We start from the raw sequence: 27,242 nt of genomic DNA, 5'->3' as shown, positions 1-27,242 counted from the left end.
GCAGGTCAGCTTAGAGCCGCTGCTTCGACATTTATCCCTGTAAAAGCTCCCGTCCTCCAACAACAGCTCTAATCTGTGTTCATTACACACACGTTGACTGTGTGAGCCACATTTGCATTCCTGTGATGTAAGCGCTTCTCTAGCTGGTGTTTCAGGAAATGACAGAAACCAGGAGACTTTTCAGGGAAGTGCATTCAAACTTTTCAGAGTCAAACTGGGTCATAGTTCTGCTGCTGCTGCTGCTGCTGCTGCTGCTGCTGCTGCTGCTGCTGCTGCTGCTGCTGCTGCTGCTGCTGCTGCAGAGTCGAAAAAAGGTCAAGGCAGCAACTCTGCTTCTGGAAGCCTGGATTCCTGCGTTGCTAAATCAAATCACTTGGCTGAGAGGAAGAGGTTTCTGAGCCTACACACCCGAGAACACGGCACTGGCAGAGCTTTTGTTTTCAGGAAACAAAGCCCAATTACCCCTGTCCTTTGTCTCACCCTTCTTAACGACAAAGGAAAGAACAAAGACTTGAACAGTTATCGCTCTTTTCCCTCTGGAGCCAAAAATAGATTATCGTAGAATATAACATTTGGTATTCAAATGTCTTCTTTGCGATAAAAGCTATAACAGCACAAAAATAGCCGTAAGCTTTAAGCGCTCTGGGTGCTACTTAACAGTGACTTTAGAAAAATAGATTTTTTGCATATAGATTGTGACGAGAGTGATGAATGTTTAACGTCACGATCTGAAACGTGATTTATAGCAGGTAAGCGATGACAATGTTTCTAACACAAAGTTAACCGCAAAGCAATTTCAGTCAAAAACAACGATGATGTCACTGACCGTCAGACTGTCAGTGACATCATCGGCCTTGTGAGAGGTTAAATACCTGGATCTCCACACCAGCTAGTTGGACCAGTCCCAGCCTGGTCCTGGTCCAGTCCCAGCCTGGTCAGATGCGTACATGAACTGATGAAGCCTCTTGGATGAGAGGTGAAACGTCTTCCTAGACAAATAACCAGTCCAGTTGTTTTTGACTGAAATTGCTTTGGGGATAACGACGACCTGGACGAATGAGAACATTCACAGGCTTATAACACAAAGTTAAGAAAAAACAGCGAGCGAACTACATTACAACAATATGTACGTCATCTGGACGACGTTTAAGCTCCTGATCTGTGCACGATATGTTCATTATGCTCTAAAATTCTTAACAATACTCAATACTTTTCATTTGTCGTTCATACAGGATCGCAGAAAAATAGGAAGAAGATATGTTGTTAAAGAGATGATCCTAATCTCTCATGGATGCTGGACTTTAGTTTGGTTTGACCTCTGTGACCCGACTGTGTTTCTGCCTCATTCTCAGCCATCAGGCTCATGAGCAGCGAGAAAACAGTGATGTTGACCTCCAGAGCTTTAACTGCCAGGTCAGAGCGCTCCTCAGGGTAAAGGGCAAGGCTCAGGGTTGAGTGCATATGTGTGTGTGTGTGTGTGTGTGTGTGTGTGTGTGTGTGTGTGTGTGTGTGTGTGTATGTGTTGACATCAGGGTCAGCAGGTCACCAAGCTAATCTTATCACACAGATTGTAGATGCCAGTCGTCACTCTGAAATCACTGCTTCAATTTGGTTCTTTTGCACACACAGAATTACAACAAACGCACAGAGCCCCTCACACACACACACACACACACACACACACACACACACACGTTTTTGAGTTTGTCGGACCGGGTGTCGAACAGTTTACCCTCCCAGCTCGCTAGTATAAAGGCCGTCCCTAAAATTATGGATGTATAAAGAGAACGGTGCAGTTATTGGGCGTGTTCTCATGTCAGGACCTTTCTATGACAGTACAACCAACACGGAAGAAAACAAACCTCCAACAGTGAAGAAGAAGAGGAAGGAGGAAGAGGAAGAAGAAGAGGAGAAGGAGAAGGAGGAGAAGAAGAAGAAGAAGAAGAACAAGAACAAGAAGAAGATGAAGAACAAGAAGAAGAAGAACAACAAGAACAAGAACAAGAAGAAGAAGAACAAGAACAAGAACAACAAGAAGAACAACAAGAACAAGAAGAAGAAGAACAACAAGAACAAGAACAAGAAGAAGAAGAAGAAGAACAAGAACAACAAGAAGAACAACAAGAACAAGAAGAAGAAGAATAAGAACAACAAGAAGAAGAACAGGAGGAACAAGAACAAGAAGAACAACAAGAAGTAGAAGAAGAAGAAGAACAACAAGAAGAAGAACAAGAACAAGAACAAGAAGAAGAAGAAGAAGAAGAAGAAGAAGAACAAGAAGAAGAAGAAGAAGAAGAACAAGAAGAAGAAGAAGAAGAAGAACAAGAAGAAGAAGAAGAAGAAGAAGAAGAAGAAGAAGAAGAAGAAGAAGAAGAAGAAGAAGACAGATGTACATGAACTTCTAGCGGAGGGCTGACTCCACCCAGGCTCCACCCTTCACTTAAACTAAACAGAGTATTTGCAGAAAGTGAAAACGCATTTGACACAGATAATTTACTGCTGTGTGCGACGTGTTCAGACCCGACTCTCCTCACATTGTCCTGGGTTCATGTGTGAAAACGTCCAAAGACAGAGAATAGAAGAAGAAGAAGAAGAAGAGTGTAAGAGCTGTCACCCAGAATGGCACAGAGAGGAGCCCCGCGTGGATGGATGGTGGGAAAGGAGGGAGGGGACGGAGTTAGAGAGAAGGAAGGAGAAATAGCGATGGATTTATGACCCCGTGAGAAAAAGAGAGGCTTGCTCCAAACTCTTTGGGTTTTAGGGCCTCAGTTAATCTCAGGTTAATGAGCAGGGGAGGGAAGAACAAAGGGGCAGAAATAAATAGAGATAATAAAAGAATACACTTTTATTTTTATTGAGATAAATCGACACGGAGCCAGAAAACGCTAAAGGAAAGAAAAGTGGGGTTAAAGGAGTCTTTACGGAGTGAGTGAATGGGTTAAAGGGGGTTAGATAAGGACAGATTAAAGATCAAAGTCCAAGAGGAACACAAACAGGAGATAAATGGGAGGCTGACAGACGGACGAAAGTGAAAGAAATAATAAAACCACGTCAGCGAGGAGTGACGACGAGGGAAAAACGAGGAAGTGAACTCCAAACACGGAGTTTCCACTGTGACGGGTCACTTCCAAGAGTTAGGGCGCACTCACACTGTCCTTCCACACCGGGCCAAAACCGGTTTTTCAGCTAAAGCCAAGTGCGTTTGAGCAGTGTGAGTGCACCCGCTCCACGCATAACTGCGGCCACGGCCCGCCTGAGAGAGGTGGGCTTTTGTAGAGCCCGTTTGCACGTGTACGAGCACGAGCATGAGGCCTACGACGGTTCTGACGTCATTTATGTGCGCCTGTTCGGACATAGAAAAAAGAAGGAGGGACCATGCGCGGACAACATCAATGGCGGCGAAAGGTTCTCGTTGGTGTGATGCGGAGGTGGAGTGTTTACTGCAGATTTGGTCGATGAAAAGATTCAAAAACAGTCGACAAGACGCACAAAAACTCAGAGGTCTATGGAAAGATTTGGAAACAAAGCGACGCATCGCGATGACGTCAATCAATGCGTGTGAATTGTTACGGCGTGATGACGTATAGACAGGCAAGAAGCATTTGCGCAAGGCCCAGGTAGTGTGAGTACATACGGGCCTGGGGCGTGGGGGGAGAGGGAGGGGGGGACAAGTACCCTAAAGCAAGGGGCGCGGTGCGGAAGGACAGTGTGAGTGCACCCTTACACATGTTCTTCCTTCCTGGTTTGGTTTCTAGCTCAATATAGGACATCATTTTATTCTTTTATTTTATAATGTGTAGGTATATAGATGTTTTAAAAGACATGTTTCTGTTTATATCAATATACCTGTACAAGTACGTTAGTTACGTCTCCCGTTGTATCGGTTTGTAGCCTGGCTCCAGGGGAGGTCGAGTGATAAGAGCCACAGCTTTAAACACAAACAATACACATGCAAGAATGACGCTCCTGTCAGTCATCGTCTCAAACCCGCCCCACATGAGATAAACTGTTGTGATTGGCTCGTCAAAATATAGATGCTGGAAATCTGTCTGAATGGGAAAGGGGCCGGACATATCTGCCAGAGCAAACGAAACATGAGCTCAGACATAATGTGCAAAAATGGTTTGTTGAAAATATTCAAACTAAGTGTCTTTGGTCCATTTTGACAGTCCGAGGTAACACTAGATGAAAAGTGCGGGGATCACCAAAGTCAGGCGTCTTCAACCTCTAGAAACCATGAAAGTCTGTACGAATCTTCACGCTAGTCTCTCCGGTGTTTGCTGAGATATTTCCGTCCGGATCAAAGCGGCAACAACTTCTGTCTGCCCTCAAACCCCGGCTGCGTTAGCGCCTAGCTTAGCTACACATGTGCGGAGCAGGGAGTGAATGAGAGGCGTTAAAGAGGGTGAGGAGGAGGTGTGTTTGTGGGAGCCCTGGGGAGAAAGAACAAGACATCTATAGGGTCGTGAGAGAGAGAGACGAAGATGAAGAGGAAGAAGAAGAAAAACACTTAGACGATGAGGTCAGGGGATGGGAAAAGACGGAAAGACAAAAAGTGAGGGAATGAATGGGGCGGGGGCAAAGAATGTGAAGAGTGTACACAAATACAGGGGACCCGAACACATAACCACGGTAACCAGCCCTCAATTTTAACCCCAGCTGTTCTTGTTACCATGGACACCTCTCAATTAGGACCCTCCCTCTTGGTCCTCGGCACACCATCTCTTCCTCCGGTCTTTCATTGGGGCACTTGACCCTCCAGCTCCTGAAAAAGCTGTAATTATCAGGCCGTCAGAGGACGACGTGACGTCAATGTCTACATTCAGTCTGGTAAAGGTCTCGAGTCGCGACTGAGGCCTCCTTTATCTCCATTTATCTCTATTTTATATCTTTGCAATCTTTGGACATTTTGGATTTGGACTGCTGGCTGGACAATTTGTACATTTCTTTGGGAAAAAACTATTATTTTTTACTGTTTTCTAGCATCTAATAGACTAAATTATATAAAGAAAACTATAATTAATGACTACTTTGTTGCAGCCCTCGTGCTTGTGCAACAACTCTTTTTTTACGGTTAATGTTTTTTGCACAAGTAGTGACATTTACTGTACTGTAAAGCCTTTTCACTGTAAATCTCAATCTGTATTCCCTCCAATAAATGTGTTTTAGCAAATCTGCCTCAGATCCTATTTGATGTCTTAATGGTTTTGGTGGTAAAACTGTCCCGACAACAGCTTGTTAAATGTATCAAGTAGCCTGGAAGAACTATTAAAATAACCTCCCTCTCACCCATGGAGGACTTTCCTATTTTGTTTTATGGGTCCGACGGCTCGTGTGTGTAGGTTTTGTATGTGTGTGTATCTGTGTGTATCAGTTACGGACGAGGTAAAGCCAGAGACCACCAAGACCGACCGTGAAACAAGAGGAGGGGAGGAGCGATCGTACATCTTCTCTTCCCCTCTCACTAATGGCCCTGTGTTGCTCTGCAAAGACCTTTTCATCGGGTTCACACTGCGTAATCACGCACAAACACACATGCACATACACAGACCGCAGCTCTCTTCACTGTGATGAATGAATGAGTTCATCTCAGTTAGCACCGGAGGCGGCAGGGATGTGAATTGTGCTCGACGTTCACAACGGCTTGGAAAATGATCAATGGCGGGGTTAATTCCTCCACATTGCACAGAGAGTCAGGTATGTAATGACTTAGTCTGGATACAAAAAGGGACATTAATCCTTTTTTAACGAGCTCATAGGGAGATGAGTTCAAGACCGGCGTTTGAACATTGTTGTGGAAAAGTGGGGTTTTGGTAAAGAGCTACGTAACAGACGTAACAGAGAGTAAAGGTGTGAGTGTGGGAACAACAGAAGAGAGGACGAGAGACTTTTGTGGGGAAAGAAATGAACACATCAAACAACATAATCCACACACACCTGGACGATAACTATCGACGCCACACCTAACAACTGCAGTTATTTCTATTACCCCAGTTTATTAGAATTTGAGTACAGTTTTTTATAGTTTTGTGTCATTTTGGGCACGATAATTGGTTATAATCCTCCACTTACCACAATAATTCATGTATTTACATGGAACTTCTATCTATTTATTTATATAACAAGTTTGATAAACAAATTATTAGTAAAGTAAGTTCTTTAAAGCTGCGGTCGGCAAGTCTGTCAGATCGCGTTGACTCAAATTATGAATGTTTACAACTCTCACGCCCCTCCCCCTCTACCACTGAGCTCCTCCGCGCCGCTCCGCAATCTCCAATCGAGTGCTCGTCAATATCCTTTCTCATCAATAAACAGCATGGAGTACACGCTACATGGAGGTAGGCTGGCTAACTCACTCATAGATAGCAACTGTTAACATCATTTAGCGTATCCCTAGCTTGAGGCGTTGTGTCTGTGATATTGTAACACATGGGAGTGAGGAGGGGGGACCTGTGGCGTGTGCACGAACTGTGAACTGCGATGGGTGGACAGGATGACACGGGCGCGGACGATTTTTGCAAAACAAACCGGCTCTACGTGCACATAGAGGCGCATTTTTTCTGAAACCGGATTATTTATGTTTTTCTATCTGAGCATAGAGTCGGCTTCAGTGAATATGATCAAAAAAATGGGACTTTAAGTAAAAAATGACTGATTTTACCTTCTGAAATGTAATTTTTTTTCTTATGAAACTGAAAATAAGGAATGTGTTTTCACCGTCAAAGGTTCAAAGGTTACCGTTTAGTTTTTCACCTACTTGCAGTTTGCTCATGGGGGACTTGTCGGTCCAGACCTTCTCACTACGGTCCGGAGATAAGTTTTTCTATGATTTGACGCTATTAATAATATCAAGTTGGCTTTTGACTGCAGCTCAATGTGTATTGTTTTTCAGTTAACGTGCAGTAATTTGTGTTCACAGCATCGACCTGACTCAATACAAGAGAGTGCTGAGAGAGTCTTCATTGATGGGCTGAAGGATGTTTTATCCGCGCTAACTGTCCGTGCTCCTATCGACTGCTGGCTTCGACCCTCTGGGCTTCAACAACGTATAACTGCTGGTGGACAACTGGCCTTCAATAAACACGGACAACACCTTTAAAATACACAACAAGATTGAAGGAAGGAGTCGGTCACAAACACTCGACCATTACACAGCATAGATGCACACAGGCGTAATTCATATACCTCTATCCACACAAACGACCACAAACAAAGGCTTGCTCCATACCCCCACCCTCTACACACACAGCCTATGTAAACCCTGTTGAGATTATCTGAGCTCGTCCATATCTAAACACACAAACACAGGATGAAGAGAAATCCCTGTGTTGATGCCGCCCTCGCAGCACCACAGCGGGTTTCTCCAACTTCAAAAGCGCTAAAAATAAATTCAAGTAAAACCCCTTCTACCTTGGAAATAAAGCTGAAGGCCAAAATCAAAGACGGCAGTTTAAATTCTTCCAGGCAGTCCTCTCAACACTGACAGTGTGGGAATTTACGGCCTTCAGAGCCGCCGCCTCGCCTCGTTATCACTCCGAGATAACACTACATTTCCCATGTAGCTCTTCAAGGTGGAGCCTGCGGGGTCTGACCCAGTCTGGAGACAACAGGAAGTAAACAGGAAGCAGCCGACGACAGCAGGAGAGCCCAGCACAGCCTCACACACAATACGCTTCAAAAGAGACACCAGAGGCGTTCTGAGCCCCCGTAGTGTTTGTTATTCTGTGGGCGCTGATGGGCACACATCTGCACACATCTGCACACAACGGGATCCAGAATGTGTGAATCATGAATCAAACATCTATGAATCAAAGCATACGTTACTGTAATTAAATACTCTTTGAATGGTTGTATTTTCGAAGCAATATCAGACGCGTTAATGCATCGTAACTCCATTTGGCGTCAATCAGCTCCCCCATATAACCTATTACTGAGATTAATACCATATACGTCTTCTTAAGAGTAAAATTTAAGCACTTTTCAAGCACTTTCAAGGTACCTAAAGTGTAAAATTCCAGCCTTTCGAAGTCTTTTTTCAAATATTAAAAGATTTTTGTTTACATCAGTGATGTGTGGATGAAACACTTAACTCTGCTTCACTGGATCACTTGATTGAGGCCAAAATTGTTCTGGATATCGAGTAATTGAAGATTAGTAGATAACAGGAAAATCACTCATCCCTTAGAGTAAAATGATCACTCCACTCTCCCCCATCTCTCTCTTTGTCCTGCCTGAAGACATACCTTTCTTGATAACAGCAGTAAATTGGCAATTTGACCAGATTTTCATGGATGTGAGAGCCGTACCCACCAATTTTATTAATATACATTTATTTTTAAGGTATGTTGTGCCTTTTAAGATATATGACATACATATTATGTCATATATCTTATCATTATGTTTTAAATCAAGCATTTTTCAGGGAGTATATTTGAATTCAAACATATCTGTAACGTTGAAAACATGAAGCTTTTTTCTAAACTTTCATGACAAACTTTCCATACATGCCTTTAAATTACAGGACTTGCTATAATATCCAGTATATCTTATTGAATAAACTACATCTCTGGGTACTGGCTCAATATTTTGACGACTAAAGAACCATTTTTTCTTCTATCAAAACATAATTTGAGGAACAAAATCATTTAAACTGGATCTCACTCTGCTTGATGAGTTGGCAGATGAGCCGAGTAATGCTCCTGAGATAACACGGATGGATACTCAGCTTGTTTAAATAGCTTGATAAGCTTTCACACACTATAAATGAGATATTGTCCCAATCCAGCACGCTAAGTCAAAACTCTTGTTCTTAAGTGTCAGAGAAAACACACATTTCTATTGCTGCAGGAGCAGATAGATGAATGATTTAAAGAGTGATTTCTTATAAAAGTTGTTGGCAAATGTCCATTTAAAACAACGCCAATGGGAATCAAAACATTTTTGGTCCTCAGACCTCCGTCATTTGTCCTGGGCCCGGGATCTGAACTCTGATTCAAGATGGCTAAAAATAGACACTCATCTATTCCACCGCCCGTTCCCAATTCAGAAGTCATGAATCATTAACACGACACACTGTTTAGACAAGGAAAAGTGAGTCTCACCAAGCACATGACTGAGCTTGTACAGCTATAAATCACTGGACGTGCGTTCATAACATTAACCCCAATACAATTTGCTGATTAAATGAAGGAACATGTTAACAAAGTTTGGCAAAACACCTTCTTATGTTCCTCAAATTCAGTAGTTCTCTGCAGTATTACAGCTGCACTGGATCATAATAGGATGTGGAGGTCAGTAAACTTTGTCACTTGCACTGCTGACTTGCATTAAGGGTCAGACTGAGACACACCTGCATGCACTCACAAACTCAAGCAACACCATGTGAATGTTATATAAATGCGGAGCCCTAATTGCACTCTGAGAGTCTGGATAACAGATGAGAGCTGGCCCCAGATTATGTAGCTGGTGTGATAAAGGCTGATAAAACAATAGCATTCAGGTCAGGGAAGTGGGGAAAGAGCCGCAGTGGAAGAGGACAAAGGACCTATTCCTGCAGAGAGCCGAGCCAAATCAATGCAAGCGCGTCCCCGTTCACTCAGGGAAAAGAAATCATGAAAATAATCTAAACAAAATGACTGCCCACAAAAGAATCGCTGAACTAAGCAACATTTCCCTAAAGCGTCTTAATCAGGAAAGGGAGAGGAACTTAACAACCAGGTCCAAAATCCTATTTGGCAGCAGGAAACCTTAAACCTTATTAACTCCAGGTTGGAGAGTTAATGAATTTTCCATTCACGACCGGTGCAGAGATCATCTTAATTCCTTCAGTGGAACAGGATGGACCTGGAGCTGGAGTTTTTCTGATACCCAACACCACTCAAACTGAGAAGCACCGCCTGAGACTCTGTGGTGCAGGAGTGCTGTGACATTTTAAACCACTCTCTGTTGGGCCTCGACCTTTAAGTTCCCCATCGCAGCTCTGCTCAGGGGGATTTCGAGCTTTCAATGAGCGATGGGTCAAAGGAGGAGGTGTCGATGGAGGCTTGGTAAACAAAGGTGCATTCTTCCTTTTGCATCCCATCACGTCTGCACTGTGCAAATACGCCATAATCATGAAATGTAATGACTTTAAATTGGGTGTTTACTGACAGGATGAGCGAACTTGTCAGTCCAGTTTTCAACTTTTTTTTGTTAGGGCAGTGTGCTTATTCGCTTTCTTACAGAGAGTGAGATGAGAAGACCGACACCACTCTCATGTCCAGTTAAATGTGAAGCTACAGACAGCGTCCAGTTAGCTTAGCTTAGCTTAGCATAGCATAAAGCCTGGAAACAGGGGGAAACAGCTAGCCGAGATCTATCTTAAGGTAATAAAATCTTCCTACCAGCACCTCTAAAGCTCTCCAATTAACATGTTTGATCTTGTTTTATTAATCTCTACTAAAGTGGGAAAGTTGTGATCTTGTGTGTCAGACATCTGCGGTCAAGACAAGGAGCCATTTTTTTTATATTTTCAATACCGAGGAATTTAGAGCCGCCTGACGCCATTTTAAATTTAAGTTAATTTGATTTGAACTTTAGATTTCAGGTTCAGTGTTTCACTCAAGGGAACGTTGACAGGGACAAACACAAATTGGTTCTGTGTGTGTGTGTGTGTGTGCGTGTGCGTGTGTGTGTGTGATGCTGAGCTAATTTCCCTCCAATCTTCTCTTCCCTCTGCTCCTCCTCTCCTTGTTCCCTCGCCTACACCCTGCAGTCACAGTTCCCATCGACACACGCGCGCAGTAATTACAAGCACAAGCTGTACTCGATCCTGTGTGATTATAGCCTTGTCAGTGCAGGGAGAGGGCTGCGGTTAAGGGTGTCAAAGATACATGAAAGTGCGTGTAAGGTGGTGGGAGAGAGGTGTTAACAAAATGTTCACACGTGGATGAAATAAAACACTCGACGTCTCGAAAGACACACTTGAAAGATTTGTCTTTGTGCTGCATCTTAATCATTTCTTTTGACGTGAAGACTGCAAAATGCAGCCCTTTGGAGGGCGCTACAGCCCTGCCAGCAGCATCCAGGGGCTTCGAGGGGGTCTTTAAGGTTAAAGATCTGGTGTCACAAATACACTTCCACAGGTTTACACACACGTGACAGTAAACACTCTGCCAGAGAGGCAACGGCGAGGCCGCACCCCCGCTGCCGTGATGCTGATAAAGACGAGAGAGCGCTTATCATACTCAACACATCTGGGTGACGGCTACTGGAAACATGAGAGTGTGTTTGTGACATCGGGCAGCAGGGTGACCCAGAATTTCAAAACATCTACAATGAGAACTGTAAAAAAAGAAACTGAGGCCTCGGTGTTCGGCCTCCAACCCGCCTGTAATCTACACAGAGCTTCCCTCTAAAGCAAGGTTGTCAAAGTGATCCAGTAAAGGGCCGTGTGGCTGCAGGTTTTCACTCCAACCAATCAAAAACACACCTGGTCCAACAAATCAACTGTGTGAAGTCAGTTCAGGTGATTGAGTAAGTCGAGTCAGGTGTGTTCTTGATTGGTTGGAATGAAAACCTGCAGCCACTCGGCCCTTTACTGGATCAGTTTGACACCCCTGCTCTAAAGGTTAAAGTATTTATCACATCGCAAGTCATTTCTCAAGTCTTTGCTTCAAAAGCAGTAGAGATGTACACAGATGCACAACCCAACAGCTGAATGTGACATCATTTACAACAACTCATGTCAGTAAAAGACAAAAAACAATGATTTAACAGCAGCTGTGAGACCCAACTGGTTCATATTCAATGAAGAAGAGTCGTCACTTTAAGGTTCCTGTGTCACAAGCTTACAGGAGATTTTCATGATGAAAGAAAACAGGCAGAATCTGAAATGTGTGTGTGCTTTAGTCTCTCTTTCGTCAAACACTACTCCTCTAATTCTCTTCTAAATATATCTTTACTCAGCCGCTGTAAAAACCAACTTATTAGCTTGAGTGGCTTCATTCATTCAGATGGATTTCTCCATTTGCCATTCGGGGTCACATCTTCTGGAAGCTATCTCAAAAAGAGCGGCACATCAGGCGCACGATATGCTACCGTTTAATGGATATTATGGGATGACTGGATTTATTATTGCTTCTTCTTAAATGGGCCGTTGTGCTTTAGTGCCGTAAAGGTTCGGCCTCATCTCCCCCATGTGGTCATCAAACCTGCCAAGGTATTTAGACGATTAAGTCAAACCTAATGTCCACGACACTGCCTTATTAGAGCGGGCCGGGCCGCTGCTCCGATGTGAGACGATAAACTGTCTCTGCAGGGAGGTTGCTGAGGGTGTGACACAGAATGCCGAATAAAGATGGCGGCTTAATTATGCTGTCTTTTCTATCTGCTCCATCTTTACTGTACTAGGTTAGTCCCACTGTGATTATGTTGTAATGCTGCAGTGACACAACTGCACCACAGTCTTAGCTCCTGTCTACACGTACACAAATACAGTATTTTTCATCTCATCTTCAGCCTCTTATCCGGGGTCGGGTCACGGGGGCAGCAGCTCTAGCAGGGGACCCCAAACTTCCCTTTCCCGGGCCACATTAACCAGCTCTAACTGGGGGATCCTGAGGCGTTCCCAGGCATGTGTGGAGATCTAATCTCTCCACCTGGTCCTGGGTCTTCCCCGAGGCCTCCTCCCAAATACAGTATTTTTGACAACTGATATTTCTCCCTTTTGGAAACAAACAATAGTAGCTAATTGTTCTTCATTCATACATATTTGATACCTATACATTTAACATATTTTTAGAAATGTGACTGCTAAGCATCACCTTATAAAACCAGTAGTCCACCATTGTTGTTGGGGGTTTTTGGGCGCCTGTTGAATGCACAAAGCGACAGTGGGCATGCAAAAATTGAGGAGATGGCGCCATTACTTGTGTTTCCATTCACATTTTTGTAATGCACACACAAGTATCGCATTAGAGAAGCATGTACGGAGCCCGGTCTTGTGCTAAATGGAATATGGAAACGCCTTTTCCAGATTTACTGTGATGTAGTGAACATTTAACTCCTGACTGATCAGCTGTTCCTGCTGTCGACGTCTTCTCAGATATTCCCATAACTTGTCTTCATCTCCAGACAGCATTAAACATGGACAACACTTGCTGACCTGAAAGAACAATCACCCATGTTCCTGAAGGCCTAGCCTAAAGCGCTAACTTCTGACCGATCTACACTATAGCTGAGTTTATTCGCTCCAAACCAGCTGATCGTAACAAACCTAGTTCATTTCTTTTTTTGCAACAACAGAAGTTTGCATTGAATGGAAACACAACTTGTGTTACCTAAACTCCTGTCCACACAGACAGACACAGTAACAGTAGTGCATATTTGAGTAGACGGGCTCTAATGATAACAGTAGGTGAGTGTTTAAATGCACCTGTGGTTAAATCATTCCAGGCTGTTACAGTAGCTCCTCCAAAGTCGGGCTGCGGCAGCCAAGCCGATCTCATATTAACGCGGAAACAAACAGCCTCCAGACGTTTATGTAACCTGATCAACGGGCTTTGAAGCTCAGACGGGCAACTTTCACTGCCTGCGACACAAAGCAATGCAAAGCCACGACTGGTTTGTTAAGTAACACTTTGTTCTTTCAGCACCAGTCAGAACTAATTATCTGCATCAGCTGGCTCTCAGAGTTGAAGGGGCAGCGAGAGGTACGGTCGGGTCAGGATCAAACGCTAACGGGGCCTGATCTCTCCGGTACATCTGTAAGCACTTTGTTACAAATCTGTGATTTCACTTTGGAGCTCAACGCTTCTTACCTCCCACTGACTCAGACACAACTTCAGGCTGCAGAGATTTTGGTGTTTCGGTGACGCAATTAGTGGTTTCAAAGTGCAGCTCTTTCACCGAGAGGGAAGTAAAAATCCCACACGTTTAAAACTGTCAAAAGTTCAACCCACTTACCTAATAATTAATAAAACAACAGCATTAAAGACACTTGGACACCCCAAACTATACCCGACCACAAACACAAAGTCCCAGAAACACAGTCTCCAGCTGACGGCGTTCAAAAGCTGACTCAGACGGTTATTTTGGAGCCTTTGTCCGGGTCCAGTGGTTTCACCTCCAGAGTCCGCTAAAGCCATTATTGGTAATTGAAGTATTAAAGTTGAGATAATGTTTTTCCAGCATACACAGCTTCAGATAAAATAAAGAGTGCAGCCAACAGAGTATCCACACAAACCACTGAGTTGTTTCAGATGGTGGGAGAAGTCAGATTTGAGTGTTTTGTGACTATTTAGGGTGGTTGTGGTTTTACAATGGATTCAGATTCTGATGCTGTAACAGAGATGGAACTCAGGAAATGGAAACCGCAGACCGACAGTTCAGCTCCGACGGCTGATTCAGGAGGATGTTGGGAATCGGCTCGTTCACGCCTCAGGTGAAATCTGCAGTCCATCGAGTGGAGCCGCAACGGTTCAGCAATACATCAATTAGTTGTCAACTATTAAATTAATCAACGAGACATTGGATGACATTATCTTTCTTTTTGGGAAACAATAATCGGCATTTTTCACGATTTTAAAGACCAAACAAATACTTGATTAATCGTGAAAATGGTCGACAGTGACTTTGTGTATTCCTCATGTGTGTACGCATCAAACTAGGGCAGAAAAAGGAGCTGACTAATCGCTCAAAATGATTATTCATCAAACACAAATGGTAAACATGTCTATCATAGTCAACTGGATGTTTTTTGAACTGTTGGTCAAACAAAAAAATGCCATTTCAATCCTTCGCTGAGGACTCTGGAAATCTGTTATTTTATAGTGTAAATGATCAACAACAGAAATAACTGACGGATTGATTAACGAAAATAACGTGCAGCTACAGACAAACGTCAGACCTAAAAGAAGAATATTGTTGTGTCTGTGCAAGAGAAGGAGAGAGATTTGGGTTTTAAAAAATGCATTTTCTAAAATATTACAATATTAATTCATAAAATTCTGAGATCGATATTTTAAGAGCCTGCAGAAGGCTTTGATTTAAAGCCAGAGTGAAGATATTTGTATCAAATGACACTAGCCAACCTAGATTTCAATTGGTACCAACAAAGTCATGTTTACACGTCGCTAAAGGGGCTAAAGGGGCACCACAGTGAGAGTATATTTTGGCGCGAGGGAAAACGCCATTTTTAGACATGAAGGAGGAAGCATTTTTGGGGTTAAGTCTTACTGTAAACATTAATATTTTTAATAACGGGGCAGTATTCCTTGCACAATTTACAGCATTAGTTCTCTGACACACTCTTTCAGAGCACAGCCAAACTGGTATTACTTGAAACTACACTAATCAAATCAAAATTCAATCAAATCAGGGACTGAATTCAATTGTCAAATCAGTGGTGACACTACTAAATCATGAGTGTATGAATGCACATGCTGGTGTGTGGAGCCTTGTGTCATTGTGTAACAGTTTGTTGTGAAGGATTGTCGCTTGGCTGCGTAAGTCGAGTGGATTAAAATGTCGGCGGGGAGATTGAGAGAAGTCAAGGCCAAGTGACCCAAATGAACCTTTCGTCACTTACACGCCGTCACACACCGGGTTCATCTACCCACTGTGGTCCCACCCTGTCTTACAGGTGCCCCTACCATCCAAACAGGGTCATTACTTCACACACTTAGTCCCTAACCCTCGTCCCCTCCCTAGAAACACACACACACACACACACACGCCTCGGCACATCCCTCTCATTAAGGTAATTTTTGCAGCATGGCACCACATGCTTCACTGTAATCACATCAGACAGTTTGAAAAACATGTTTTCAAACCTCGAGATGTTTTGCATCAAAGGCGAAGTCGAAGGAAAATAAGGTGTAATATAGTAATCCAAGTTAATCCAATTCTTAAACGAGTGTCCACCCATGACAAACTCATGACGGCACAGACAACAATGGAGTTAATGTTGGGGTTACAACAAAGTCAAAAGGCCGCTCACATGAGTGGATTAGTATAAACTGAGCCACACACGGCAGCTTACTGGTTGTACCGTTTTCTGGGCCTGGGAGCAGCTGAGGTGAGCGCCTGGAAACAAAGGCCTGCTGTACGGGACCCACTGAGGGTTCGGTCCACTACCGTCTGCACAGCATGGCAGACGCTCCAGGCTGGACTCAAATACCCTCAACTCCACTGTCAAACTCCATTTTGGTCAACAGAACCGCACGTCTGCCCTGAATTACATTCTTAACAGGAAACATTGCCAGTGTGTTGTTGGCTAACTTGAATCTGACTGTGTTTGACGTTTACCAAAATAGCAACGAGAGAGGAAGGAAAATTGTATCTGGACCAGCCAAGCCCTCACCACAGCGACTTCCTGGTTGATCCAAACAGGAAGTGCCAAAAACTGCAGTTCTCTGAGTGTCCACTAGGGGCAGGTTTCATAATAGAGCAGTTTCTCATTGACCCCCATGTTAAACAGGCCGTTTTCACAGCATCATTAAACCTGTTTAAGGCCTGGGACAAAAAAAACACTCTAGTCTGTATGTTTAGGTCATATCTCCATGACAACACTAAGGTGGTTTTTTGTACAAGACTAGTTTTTATTTTAATGGAGGTTAAAGTTAGGGGCGCTTCTCCTCGGAGGTATACGTCAGTCAGATGGACGCCCCCCCCCCCCCCCCACCCAACGTCATATACATGCCCTTTTTTGGTCAGAGGAAATGAGGCGGAGTCAAAGTCTGACAAGATGGCGACTCCCGTAGGCGAGGACGATTGAATCAAGTTGAGAGAACGGACCTCAACAGAGAGGCTACGTCCATTTTTTATACAGTCTATGGGACCATCGCAACAAGACCGCCAATTAGGGCTTTAACTTTTCTACACATTACACAAATGTAAGGTGCCTCAAACAGCCTCAAACTGGTTTATGTTTGATTCTATGAGTTTTTCATACAGTTTTCGTGATTATTAATGAGCGAATTTATTATTCACCATTATGGAAGGAAAAAGATACACAAGTATTATTTTGGTCCTGCACATAAAACACGTCAGCCTACTTTCTAAGTTAGCGACAAGCCGCTTCTCCAAGTTTCGCTCTTTTCATTTTGATGGTGTAGATTCTATTTAAGATATTTTGATAGTTTGTTTGTTTGTTTGTTTTGTTAAAGGTTCTGGCAGCAATCACATTAAATTCAAAATATATACACAGAACCATATTTTAGATTTTTTTATTTAATTCAATTCAATTCAATTCAATTCAAAAAACTTTATTTGTCCCCGGGGGGCAATTCAGGGCACACAGAGCAGCAAATAACGACAGTGCAATTATACAAAAACATTTTAACCTAACACAAGAATAAAGTGTAAGAGAAGAGTAAGTGTCAGGATGTTAGTGTGTTAGTACAGGTTAGATACAGAGAACAAGGATATTTTAACATTTTTACAGTTCATCTATCTGAATATGTCATCCAATAAGAGTTGCTAAAATGAGTAAATGCAGGAGGAATGATTCACAGCTGGGCGTTGTTTCAGTGGCTATAAGCAGCGAGGGGAACTCATATACACCTCCTTAATGGATTACTCACTGTCACGCACACACAGACACACACACACACACACACACACACACACACACACACACCTTCTTCTCCATTCATGAAGTCAAAGAACAGAAACAACAGAGGGAGTCACTAGGGAATTAATTTAAAGATACATTTTTAATAATTACAATTGTTTAATCTGTGAAAAGTTGGACGATTGTAAAAAATAATATCCAAGAATCCATGATCCATCAAATATATATTTTTTTGTCAGACCAACAGTCGACAATAAAACCTTATTCAATTTGAGTGATATAGAACTGAAAAAGGAGATTTACACTGTTACTGTATCTTTATCCATTTCTTTGCGTATTTATTTATTTTTCTCTTCTTTCTGATGCGATATATTTTATATCCTCTGCCTTATATCTATGAATTTATCTGATATCATGTCATACCTTTTTCACATGATTATAAATTAAGAAAAAAGTGACTTGAATAATAATAATAATAATAATAATAATAATAACACAAGTTGTTGGATTCACTTCCCGGTGGTCGTTAAATGTCGCGGCTTATGAAAGTCGAGTTGTTGGTTCAACCCTGCTGTTAGCACAGGGGGCATTGACACAGGCGTGCTCCAACAGAGGTACAAAAGTAAACAGAAAACTCAAGAGAGAGAAGGAAAAAAAGGAAAAGACGCGCAGGTAAACATGTCCGACATGAATGGAGCCTGAGAGCTCGCAGCGCACGTCATGTGACCGCAGTGAACAGGTAGAGAGAGTCCCTCACGAGAGATAAGAAAAGAAGCTGACAGCTCCGACGCCTTAAACAAACTCCTCAGACGACCTCACACCCATTCATACACCTCCTCTCTGTCACACAGCTGTTCGTCGGACCATCCGTCTTCCATGTGGCAGGTGACAGCAGATAAACGTAATCTGAAAGAATGGGCGGCACAGAGAGGTGCACTTGTTTCCTTTCAAAAGTGAACCAGGTCGCTGCAGGGCCCCTCGCTGAGGTTAAGCCTGTGGAGGGGGAGACGTGAGTGGATGCAGATGGCAGAGCGGCTGCAGCCCCCATGGGTGGTCGGAAGACTTAGCAGCATCAACAGCAGGACAACATTAGAGTCGGAGGTGCCATTAGAAGTTTGCTCTGAAGTGTTGTGATCCAGAACTACAGCTGGAGATAAAAACGTGTGTACAGAAACCTCATTACGACTCTTTAAACGACACATTATAGGAGAGTTAATAGGTTCAAATTTGCTAATGTTACACTTTAGAAGTGGCTTAATGTGTTTGCACATGACTTTATGCGTGAGCTCATGCTATCCAGTGATAAATGAATTACATTTGTGTCGGTTACATTTCCCCACCGGCTTTTAAAGTGCTTAAGAAGTTTAACCTCAAGTGTAATTTAAGGGGTTAAAGGAGATTGTAGGTGATTGTAACCCGGCCGTAAGGCCTCAGACGCAGCAGCTGTTGGGGGACAGGAGGGGGCTGTGCAACATACACACACACACAATATCACCACACCACAAGTAGCAGCAGGTGTGGCCAAGGCCATAATACAAGACAAAAGGCGAAGAGGGGGACGGCGTGGAATTTGAATATAGCCTTAACAGAACGGCTGTAGAGGTTTCTCAGAGGCCCTAAATGATGGAGAGAATAGTATTGTTGGAGGATAGACGAAAAACAGTGAGTGTCCACTTCCCATTTATAGTAAACCTATTTGTCGGAGAATGTAGGTGAAGAGCAGGCGGTGCTACGAAACTAAGACCAAATGATGCAGCAGTTGTTGGGGGTGAAAGGAGACAGCTGACTGCAGACGCACAGAGGTTCAGTGAGGAGCCTCCTGCATCACCGCACATGGTAAATGGACGTGTACCTATACAGCACCTTTCTAGTCTTCTGACTACTCAAGGCGCTTACACACTTCTTGTTACATTCACACATTCACACAGACATTCACACTGATGGCAGTGGACATCTACAGACCATCTAATGTAACCATTCACACCACATTCACACACCCATGCACAGCACAGGGAGCAATTCAGGGTTCAGTGTCTTGCCCAAGGACACTTCGACATGTGGACCGGGGGAGGTGAATGGGGGACGACCCACTCTTCCACTGAGCCACAGTCGCCCCTTCTAAAGCACATCTAAACTGTATGAACGTACAGACTGTATGTATTAATACATTCCTTTTGAACTATTAAATGAATCTCCAAATGTTTTGATTTTGAGTCTTTTTCTTTTTTTAGAGAAAATGTTTTCTGGTTTCTATCTTTGGGAAACACTGATCCACATTTAATAACTGACAATTACGACGATCGAGCCCCAGTTGCGGTGGAGTGAAAAGAAAAGATGCTGTTGCTTTAGACTGACTTATCGTTGTCCTTGTGATAAAAAAGACGGCTATGGAAGGACAGTGCACACGGAGGAAACAGTGGATTTACAGTTTGCAGTTTTAAGCCTCTCAAATATCGAGGTTTCCTGCTTTTCTCTGTTTAATATCATAAGAAACTGAACATCTGTGGGTTTGGACTGACCAAACCATACGTTTAAAGACATCACCTTCGACTTTGAGGAGCTGAACAACAACACTGGACATTTTTTACGCTTTTTCTAACATTTTATAGACAAAACAATCCGTCGATTCATTGAGAAAAACCATCTATGGATTAATAGTAAAGGAGAATCCTGTTGTGAGAAAGTGGAGCAAACACCACATGGACAGAGTCGGCTGGGAAGTGTGGTAAACTTCGACCATCACTCCTACGTTCATCATCAGGCAATTGATAAGTTTCACCCTCAGAAATGAAAAGTCCTGTGTTTCAATTCACTCACACTCTATAAAAATCATAAAAGGACAAAGATGTATATTGTGGAACCATCCAACAGCGTAAACGTAGTCTTACACCGAGCGTTAATCTCCTTTACATTCCAAGGGTTTAACTCTAGTTTCAGTCCGTCTGAAGCCAAGAAGTCGTGTTGAATCCGGCCTGCATCAACAGCAAACAGTCAAATACGTTTTAAGAAATGTAATACGTCTAGGGGAACTTGACCATGGCCAGGGAAAAGGCCTCTCGTCTGGTTTGTGCTACGCTCGGCTAACCGCTCTGATAACAGCTGCTGGAGCGAAGCATCCCTGCCTGCTCCTGAACGTCACCTGACACCTCAACAGACCATCCTGCTGCCGTCGCCTCTCTTCGGGTTTCACGCACACGTCCGATTTCTTGCCATTGTCTACTAGGATCAAGTGTCGTCCATGACACAAAGCAAACACATTAACACCGCGATAAAACGCCTCTACAAACCATTAGCACGTTTGACAATTAGCCGTTGAAGCTCATTGAGAGTTTAAGAGCCGACAGATTAATGTCCATGATGACCAAAGTGTGTTTAAACCTCATTCAGGGTGATGGCAGACGCCGGTGTTGTTAACGAATATGGAAAAGAGGCGGCTCCGTTCGTCCTTCTACTGACCCACATCTTATCTGGGGTGTGTAAACAGACACACACACACACATACATGAAGTTCACCTTAATGTAAGTGACAGAAAAGCCGAGTCGTGAATGTGACACGCACACGCTCGAGGAACACCTCACATTGTATTTTTTAAGTGTAATAAAAGTTGAGTGAGTGAGAGAACATTTCCAACATTTATCTTGTTGCACAAGCGTCCCTGAAAAGCAGGTACGACACCTGTCCGAAGGCCCAACCCACGGTTTGGTTTACGCTGATTCACAGGCGTGGTGAGCGATTCACACGTGCAACATGTCACTCTCCTGACATCACCTCCACAGTCAATCCCAACAGAGACCATAAAAGACAAGATCCAGCATTATAACACACTATAGCTCCTAAAAACACCGATAAAAACATCAAGTTGTTGTTTTGATCAGTGTAACAGGCTTAACAACTACTGGTTAATGACAGGTGACAAGGTTTAAGGGAACACCGACCTCTTTTCTCCTCCAGATCCTGGAGGAACTGCCTGTACGCAGCCGTGGAGCTCATCCCTCCCTCCCGGGAAGAAGAGAGGAAGAGAGGGAGGGGGCAGAGAAATTAAAAGAGAGAAATAACTAACTACAAGTAGAGGGAGAGTACAGGAAACTGGTAAGGAAGAAATGCGAGGGAAAAGGTAAATGAATAGAAATGAGAATAAAAAAAAACAGAAAACGAGTGAAGGAGGGAAGAGGAGGAGGAGGAGGAGGGAGAGGAGGGAGGCTGCAGTCGATCAGTGCGGCCCGCAGGATCCAGGCTGTCAAAGAAGAGCCATCCTTAATCGCGTAGATAATCCCTCATCTCTTACTCGCTTCTTTTCTTCTTCTACCGGTCTTCGCGTGTGTGTGTGTGTGTGTGTGTATGTGTGTGTGTCGGTGGCTAAGGTAGCTCTGAGTGTGGCGGCGGTGTGTTTGCAGCTCTAAGCCGGATAGAGGAACTGGACTTTGACCACAAGGCGGGTGATGTCACTGCCAGAGCCAGGAACATGTGTTTCACTTGCGTCTAAAGCGAGTGACTGTGTGTGTGTGTGTGTGTGTGTGTGAGGTGTGAGAAGGAAATTAGAAGGAAAAAAAAAAGGAGGCGTGTGTTCATTACTCAGCTGTGCCTTTTTTTCTCAAAGCGGTGTGGTATGTCGAAGCATGAGTCTGTGCGTGAATGTTTGACTGTCATACATTTGTCATGCTTCACATTGTCTTCTGTTCAAGTGTGTGTGTGCGTGTGTGTACAAATGTGCATGTGTGTGTGTCGTTCAGCTGCCTGCTGGATCAACATACGGGAGCAGATTACAGAGCAGCAGACAGAAGAGGACTCTCAAACACCCACTTCTCCTCTCTTTTACTAATTTCCCTGTTTATTATCTCGTGCATGTGTTCCTGCAAATATTGATGTTTCAGCTGACAGTACGCCTCTGCAGTCGTCTGTCACTACACCGTCATGTTTGCTGTAAATATGGCATGATTGTGAAGCTGCTGCACCGGCTAAGTCTCAGTTCAAAAGGATCTGAAGAGTATCTGAATAAAAACCTACTGTGTACAACAAGTACATGAACGCATTTACCATGTCTAGTGTATGATATCTTTAGAGGAATTACGATGTTAGTATCGTGTAATCTCACATGTGGGCTGGATAATATGACAATACATATCGTTGAAATGATATAAAAATGTCTATGGTTTATACTTTTCTGTATTGTTTCTATTGCAAAGCTGAAAAACCAGCAGACAAACTGAGTTACAGCATTATTTAGGTAGTTTGGGCGACACTTTTGGTTCTGACTCTTGCATCTTACGTTCATTTTGCGCTGAAATTTATCGTAAAAATGAGAAAATACTCAAAACCCATACCCAGCTCTATCTCACATCACCTCGACTAAGGCGGCAGCTAAACTACTAGATTCATTGTAAGACCTCAGTACCTTCACAATTAATCAATTAATCAATTATTTATTACAAAACTGAGAAAAATGGCCATTATAATTTCCCAAAGCACAAAGTGATGTCCTATCATCACTTGTGTTGTCGAACCAAAGGTCCAAAACTAAAGATATTCGAATTACAATGATGTCAAAAGGGAAAAAAGCAGGAAATACTCCATTACAAGGAGCTGGAACCACAAGTTAATGCCGTTTTTGCATCTTTTAGCACAAGTGTGGGCAACATAGGAAACGCCTGATACATGAATACATCAATGAAATATTATATTTACACAAGTTTTCTCTGTTCTGTCCTCTCCCTTTATTCTAACACAATAGGGTAAATAATTACCTGGTTATTGACACACACACACACACACACACACACACACACACACACACACACACACACACACACACACACACACACACACACACACACACACACACACACACACACACACACACACACACACACACACACACACACACACACACACACACACACACACACACACACACACACACACACACACACAAGAGGGCAGATTAGGCCGGATGAGGTCTGGTGCCATGGCAACCAGCCTGTTGTCACCAAATACTTGTAATGGCTTCCTCCCCTTCAGGACTTCAGGCTCACTTTAAAGACGTGTAAGAAGTGCAAAGGGTGGCAGAAAAGCGGTGACTCTGATGTAAATAACAAGTGTATTTACGTCAGAGTCCAACAACGGTGAAATGATTTGATTCTGCGTGAGTTCACACCAGGAAACCGCGGGCGATTGCTGAGAAAGGGCAGATTTTGTATCTCGTACAAGATCACAGTCTTGGTCTGACGCCTACAAGAAGTAAAGCAGGAAATCAGCCAAAGAGAGCTGGAACTATCTTTAGAAATTACACAACCAACACAAAGTTAATGAATCATTTCGGATAATACGGTAGTTGTCATTTATCGTGACACATTTTGTCAGAGCATCTCAAATGCTTCTTCATTATCACACAGACTTAAAGGGAGACGCTGCCCAGTTTAATCCAGCTCTGTGTCTTGGCAGAGGGGGTGGTGCGGGCGGATGACTGGTGTTAAGGGGCCTTCACATGACAGGCTTTTTGCTCTCTGCGTGGTTGGGCGCAGAGACCCTGTAGACGGCTAAATCAACGTTAGTATTAAAACAATCACTAGCTCGTAAACGGCCTGTTCACAAAGATGCTGTGATGCTCATGAACCTCCATCATTACGTTTCCATCCCAGATTGTGATGCGACGTTAATCCGGGAAACGTGAGCACGCAAACAATACGTTTTTCCTCCACCTTTCTAGCCAGCTTGACGTCGCTCTCTGGTTGCCTAGGAAACGGAAACGTCACACTTCTACACACAAAACTTCTCTCTTATTGGTTGCGCTTTTGAAAGGTCAGCAGAAAATAGGTCAAAGTTCAACTGACTTGAACTTTGAGCGCAGCGGCAGAGAGGCAAATCTGAGCGGTGCGCGCCACTACCTTGGGCACTGCCGATACCTCGGGCGCTGCAGCTACCTTGGGCGCTGCCGCCACGTTGGGCGCTGCCGCCTCTTCATAGGAAAGAATTGGAACAGCCGCACAAATCCTTTTTGCCCTGTATCATGTTTAGGGGCCTTTAGGCTTCCCTCTGCGGAGCGTAGCTGGAATTCTCTGAATGCCGCATTTAGTTTTGTGTCATCCAGCGGATCTGTGCGGACCCTCCGATGCTCCGAGCGCCGTGGGCACAGAGGGAAGCATATCACTGTTTATCTGCACACACTGCTCACATTGCCACAACACAGAGCTTTAAATCAGCAAAATAGCTTTTGGAATAAAAAGAAAAAGAGATGTGTGTGTTTTATAGCTTCAATTATGTTAATTTTACAGACAAAATCATTTAGAAACATGATGAAAAACTGGAGGATGTGAAACTTTTTTATTTGAGGCTGATAATTCAAAAGTTAGCACTTGTCTTTGGTGTCCACTTGCTCCGAAGTCTGTTTCCTAAGGTTTCTTAAGTACGTTTATGATCCTTTACCTGGCTCTTACTTCTCTCAGTTCATCAGGAAATGAATCTTTACAACGACCCATGCATTCTTCTTCACTTCTATTTTACTGTTGCATTCAACTGTAGCGTGCTTTACGACATAAACAGATCTGAAACACTATAAATGACAACATCTTCTTCACAGAAGGTCCGTAGAAATTTGGTTGAGGAGCTCATTGGTTGTTGTGTAATCACGAGAGCCAACGGGGACAAGAGAGAGAGAGTGTGTGTGTGTGTGTGTGTGTGTGTGTGTGTGTGTGTGTGTGTGTGTGTGTGTGTGTGTGTGTGTGTGTGTGTGTGTGTGTGTGTGTGTGTGTGTGTGTGTGCTCCATAGGGATTTGAGATGACCTCAGATGATGACCTGACCCACAGAGTTCAAAGGGCGATAGCTTCCAATTTGCCCTCAATTTGTTTCCCCACTTACACAGATGACCACTGTAGAGCAAAAACAAAACTCACACACACACACACACACACACAACCAGAGACACACAAGCCAGCTATCCTGAGCATACGAAGAAGTTCAAAGCCATCACGCTCTACTTAGCAACTCTTTTAAGTTGAGAAATCTTTCCCCCCAAAAAAAAATGTTGAAAACTGTTCAGCGATCCTGAACGCTCCCCAGAGAGTCTCCTCTTTCACACTGCCCTGTCAACAGCAGCAGCGCTTCATCAACGCAAAACCACACACACACACACACACACACACACACACACACACACACACACACACACACACACACACACACACACACACACACACACACACACACACACACACACACACACACACACACACACACACACACACACACACACACACACACACACACACACACACACACACACACACACACACACACACACACACACACACACACACACACACACACACACACCTTTCCTCACGTCGTCACACACCGGGGAGAGAGGTTGGAGGTGGTGTGACTGGTCACCATAGCGACAGGACAGCAGCGGTGTGTATTTTCCCACCTTTTCCACAGAAGTTCCTGTAGTTTAAAGGGCCGGGGCCTAGCAACGTACTGTGAACTGGTCCAGAGGTGTCAACGGTTTTGCTTTAAGACAACCAGAACCGAAACAGAGAGAGCGAGGAAACACTGGAAACGTGTGAGTGAGAAACAGCAGCGAGTGTGTGGAAAAACAGAATGTGAATCACGTTTCATCTCAGCCAGCGTGTGTCCTCCATGGACTTGACTGGAGGACAGAAATCCTCTTAGGGCGCATTCACACTGTCCGTCCGCACCGTGCCCCGGGCTTTAGGGTACTTGTCGCCTCCTCCCTCTCCCCCTGCAGCCCAGGCCCGTTTGTACTCACACTACCTGGGCCTCGGTGAATGCTTCTTGCTGTCTATACGTCATCACGCCGTAACACGTCACACGCATTGATGACATCATTGCGATGCGTCGCTTTGTTTCCAAATCTTTCCGTAGACCTCAAGAGTTTTTGTGCGTCTTGTCGACTGTTTTTGAATCTTTTCATCGACCAAATCTGCAGTAAACACTCCACCTCCACAAAAAGGACGTCAGGACCACTGTAGGCCTCGTGCTCGTACACGTGCGCACGCTCGTGCTCGTACATGTGCAAACGGGCTCTACAAAAGCCCACCTCTCTCAGGCGGGCCGTGGACGGCACCATGACGTCACACAGCCGGTCGCTCCAGCCAAAGGAACGGGAACCGAGAACCAGTAACAAACCAATAGGAACCAGAATCGTACGCCTTTCCACTTATGATGATAAAATGATAAAACCTGTCTGTCTGCTTATTTTACAGGCAGAAAATAGTGATTGTGTTTGTTGTTTGTTGTGGTTTTATCTTGTTTTATGCTGTTCGCTGTGGCTCTTTTACTGCTTTTATGATGAGTTGAGTCGTGCGTCAAATGGCCCCTCGGGATAATAAAGAAACCTTGAACCTTGATGAGGAATCGGACCGATGAGAAGATTCAATACCAGCACTGGTATCAAAGAAAGCCCATTCACACATCCACATTCAGCAAGCAAACAGTATTAAAGTGGAGTTATTTACCTTTGGTGGAGGGAGTCGGCAGAAGCAGCAACATAGAAGAGAGAAAAAGGAAAGAACAGTTCGGTTAGATTTAACATCTTTTATAAATATACAACTAAATGAGATATTTACCATTTCAAACTCACGATCCTGCAAAGTCACTGTCACACCGCAGTAACAAGTTCAAACTTTTATGGTTAATGGTAAATGGACTTGTACTTATATAGCGCCTTTCTA

The 27,242-nt window shown here is 43.7% G+C and overlaps 1 protein-coding gene across 12 annotated transcripts in view; it reads right to left on the bottom strand.

Moving 5' to 3' along the window:
• The window catches only part of macf1a (microtubule actin crosslinking factor 1a), a 281,499-nt gene that overhangs the window by 182,290 nt on the left and 71,967 nt on the right, over window positions 1-27,242 (bottom strand). The window contains exon 1 of one of the 12 annotated variants that reach the window (XM_083925589.1): window positions 21,491-21,556. The exons of the other annotated variants lie outside the window; for them this stretch is intronic. Coding sequence (XP_083781715.1) covers window positions 21,491-21,545 — 55 coding nt within the window. The 5' untranslated portion in view covers window positions 21,546-21,556. Of the gene's footprint in view, window positions 1-21,490; window positions 21,557-27,242 lie in introns of those variants that run through there. 12 annotated transcript variants of the gene reach the window in all.

This window comes from Echiichthys vipera (genome assembly GCF_963691815.1).
Source record: "Echiichthys vipera genome assembly, chromosome: 13".
NCBI classification, from domain to species: domain Eukaryota; kingdom Metazoa; phylum Chordata; class Actinopteri; order Perciformes; family Trachinidae; genus Echiichthys; species Echiichthys vipera.
Note: the sequence above shows the minus strand (reverse complement) of the source record. Positions and strands in the feature narration are given on the sequence as shown.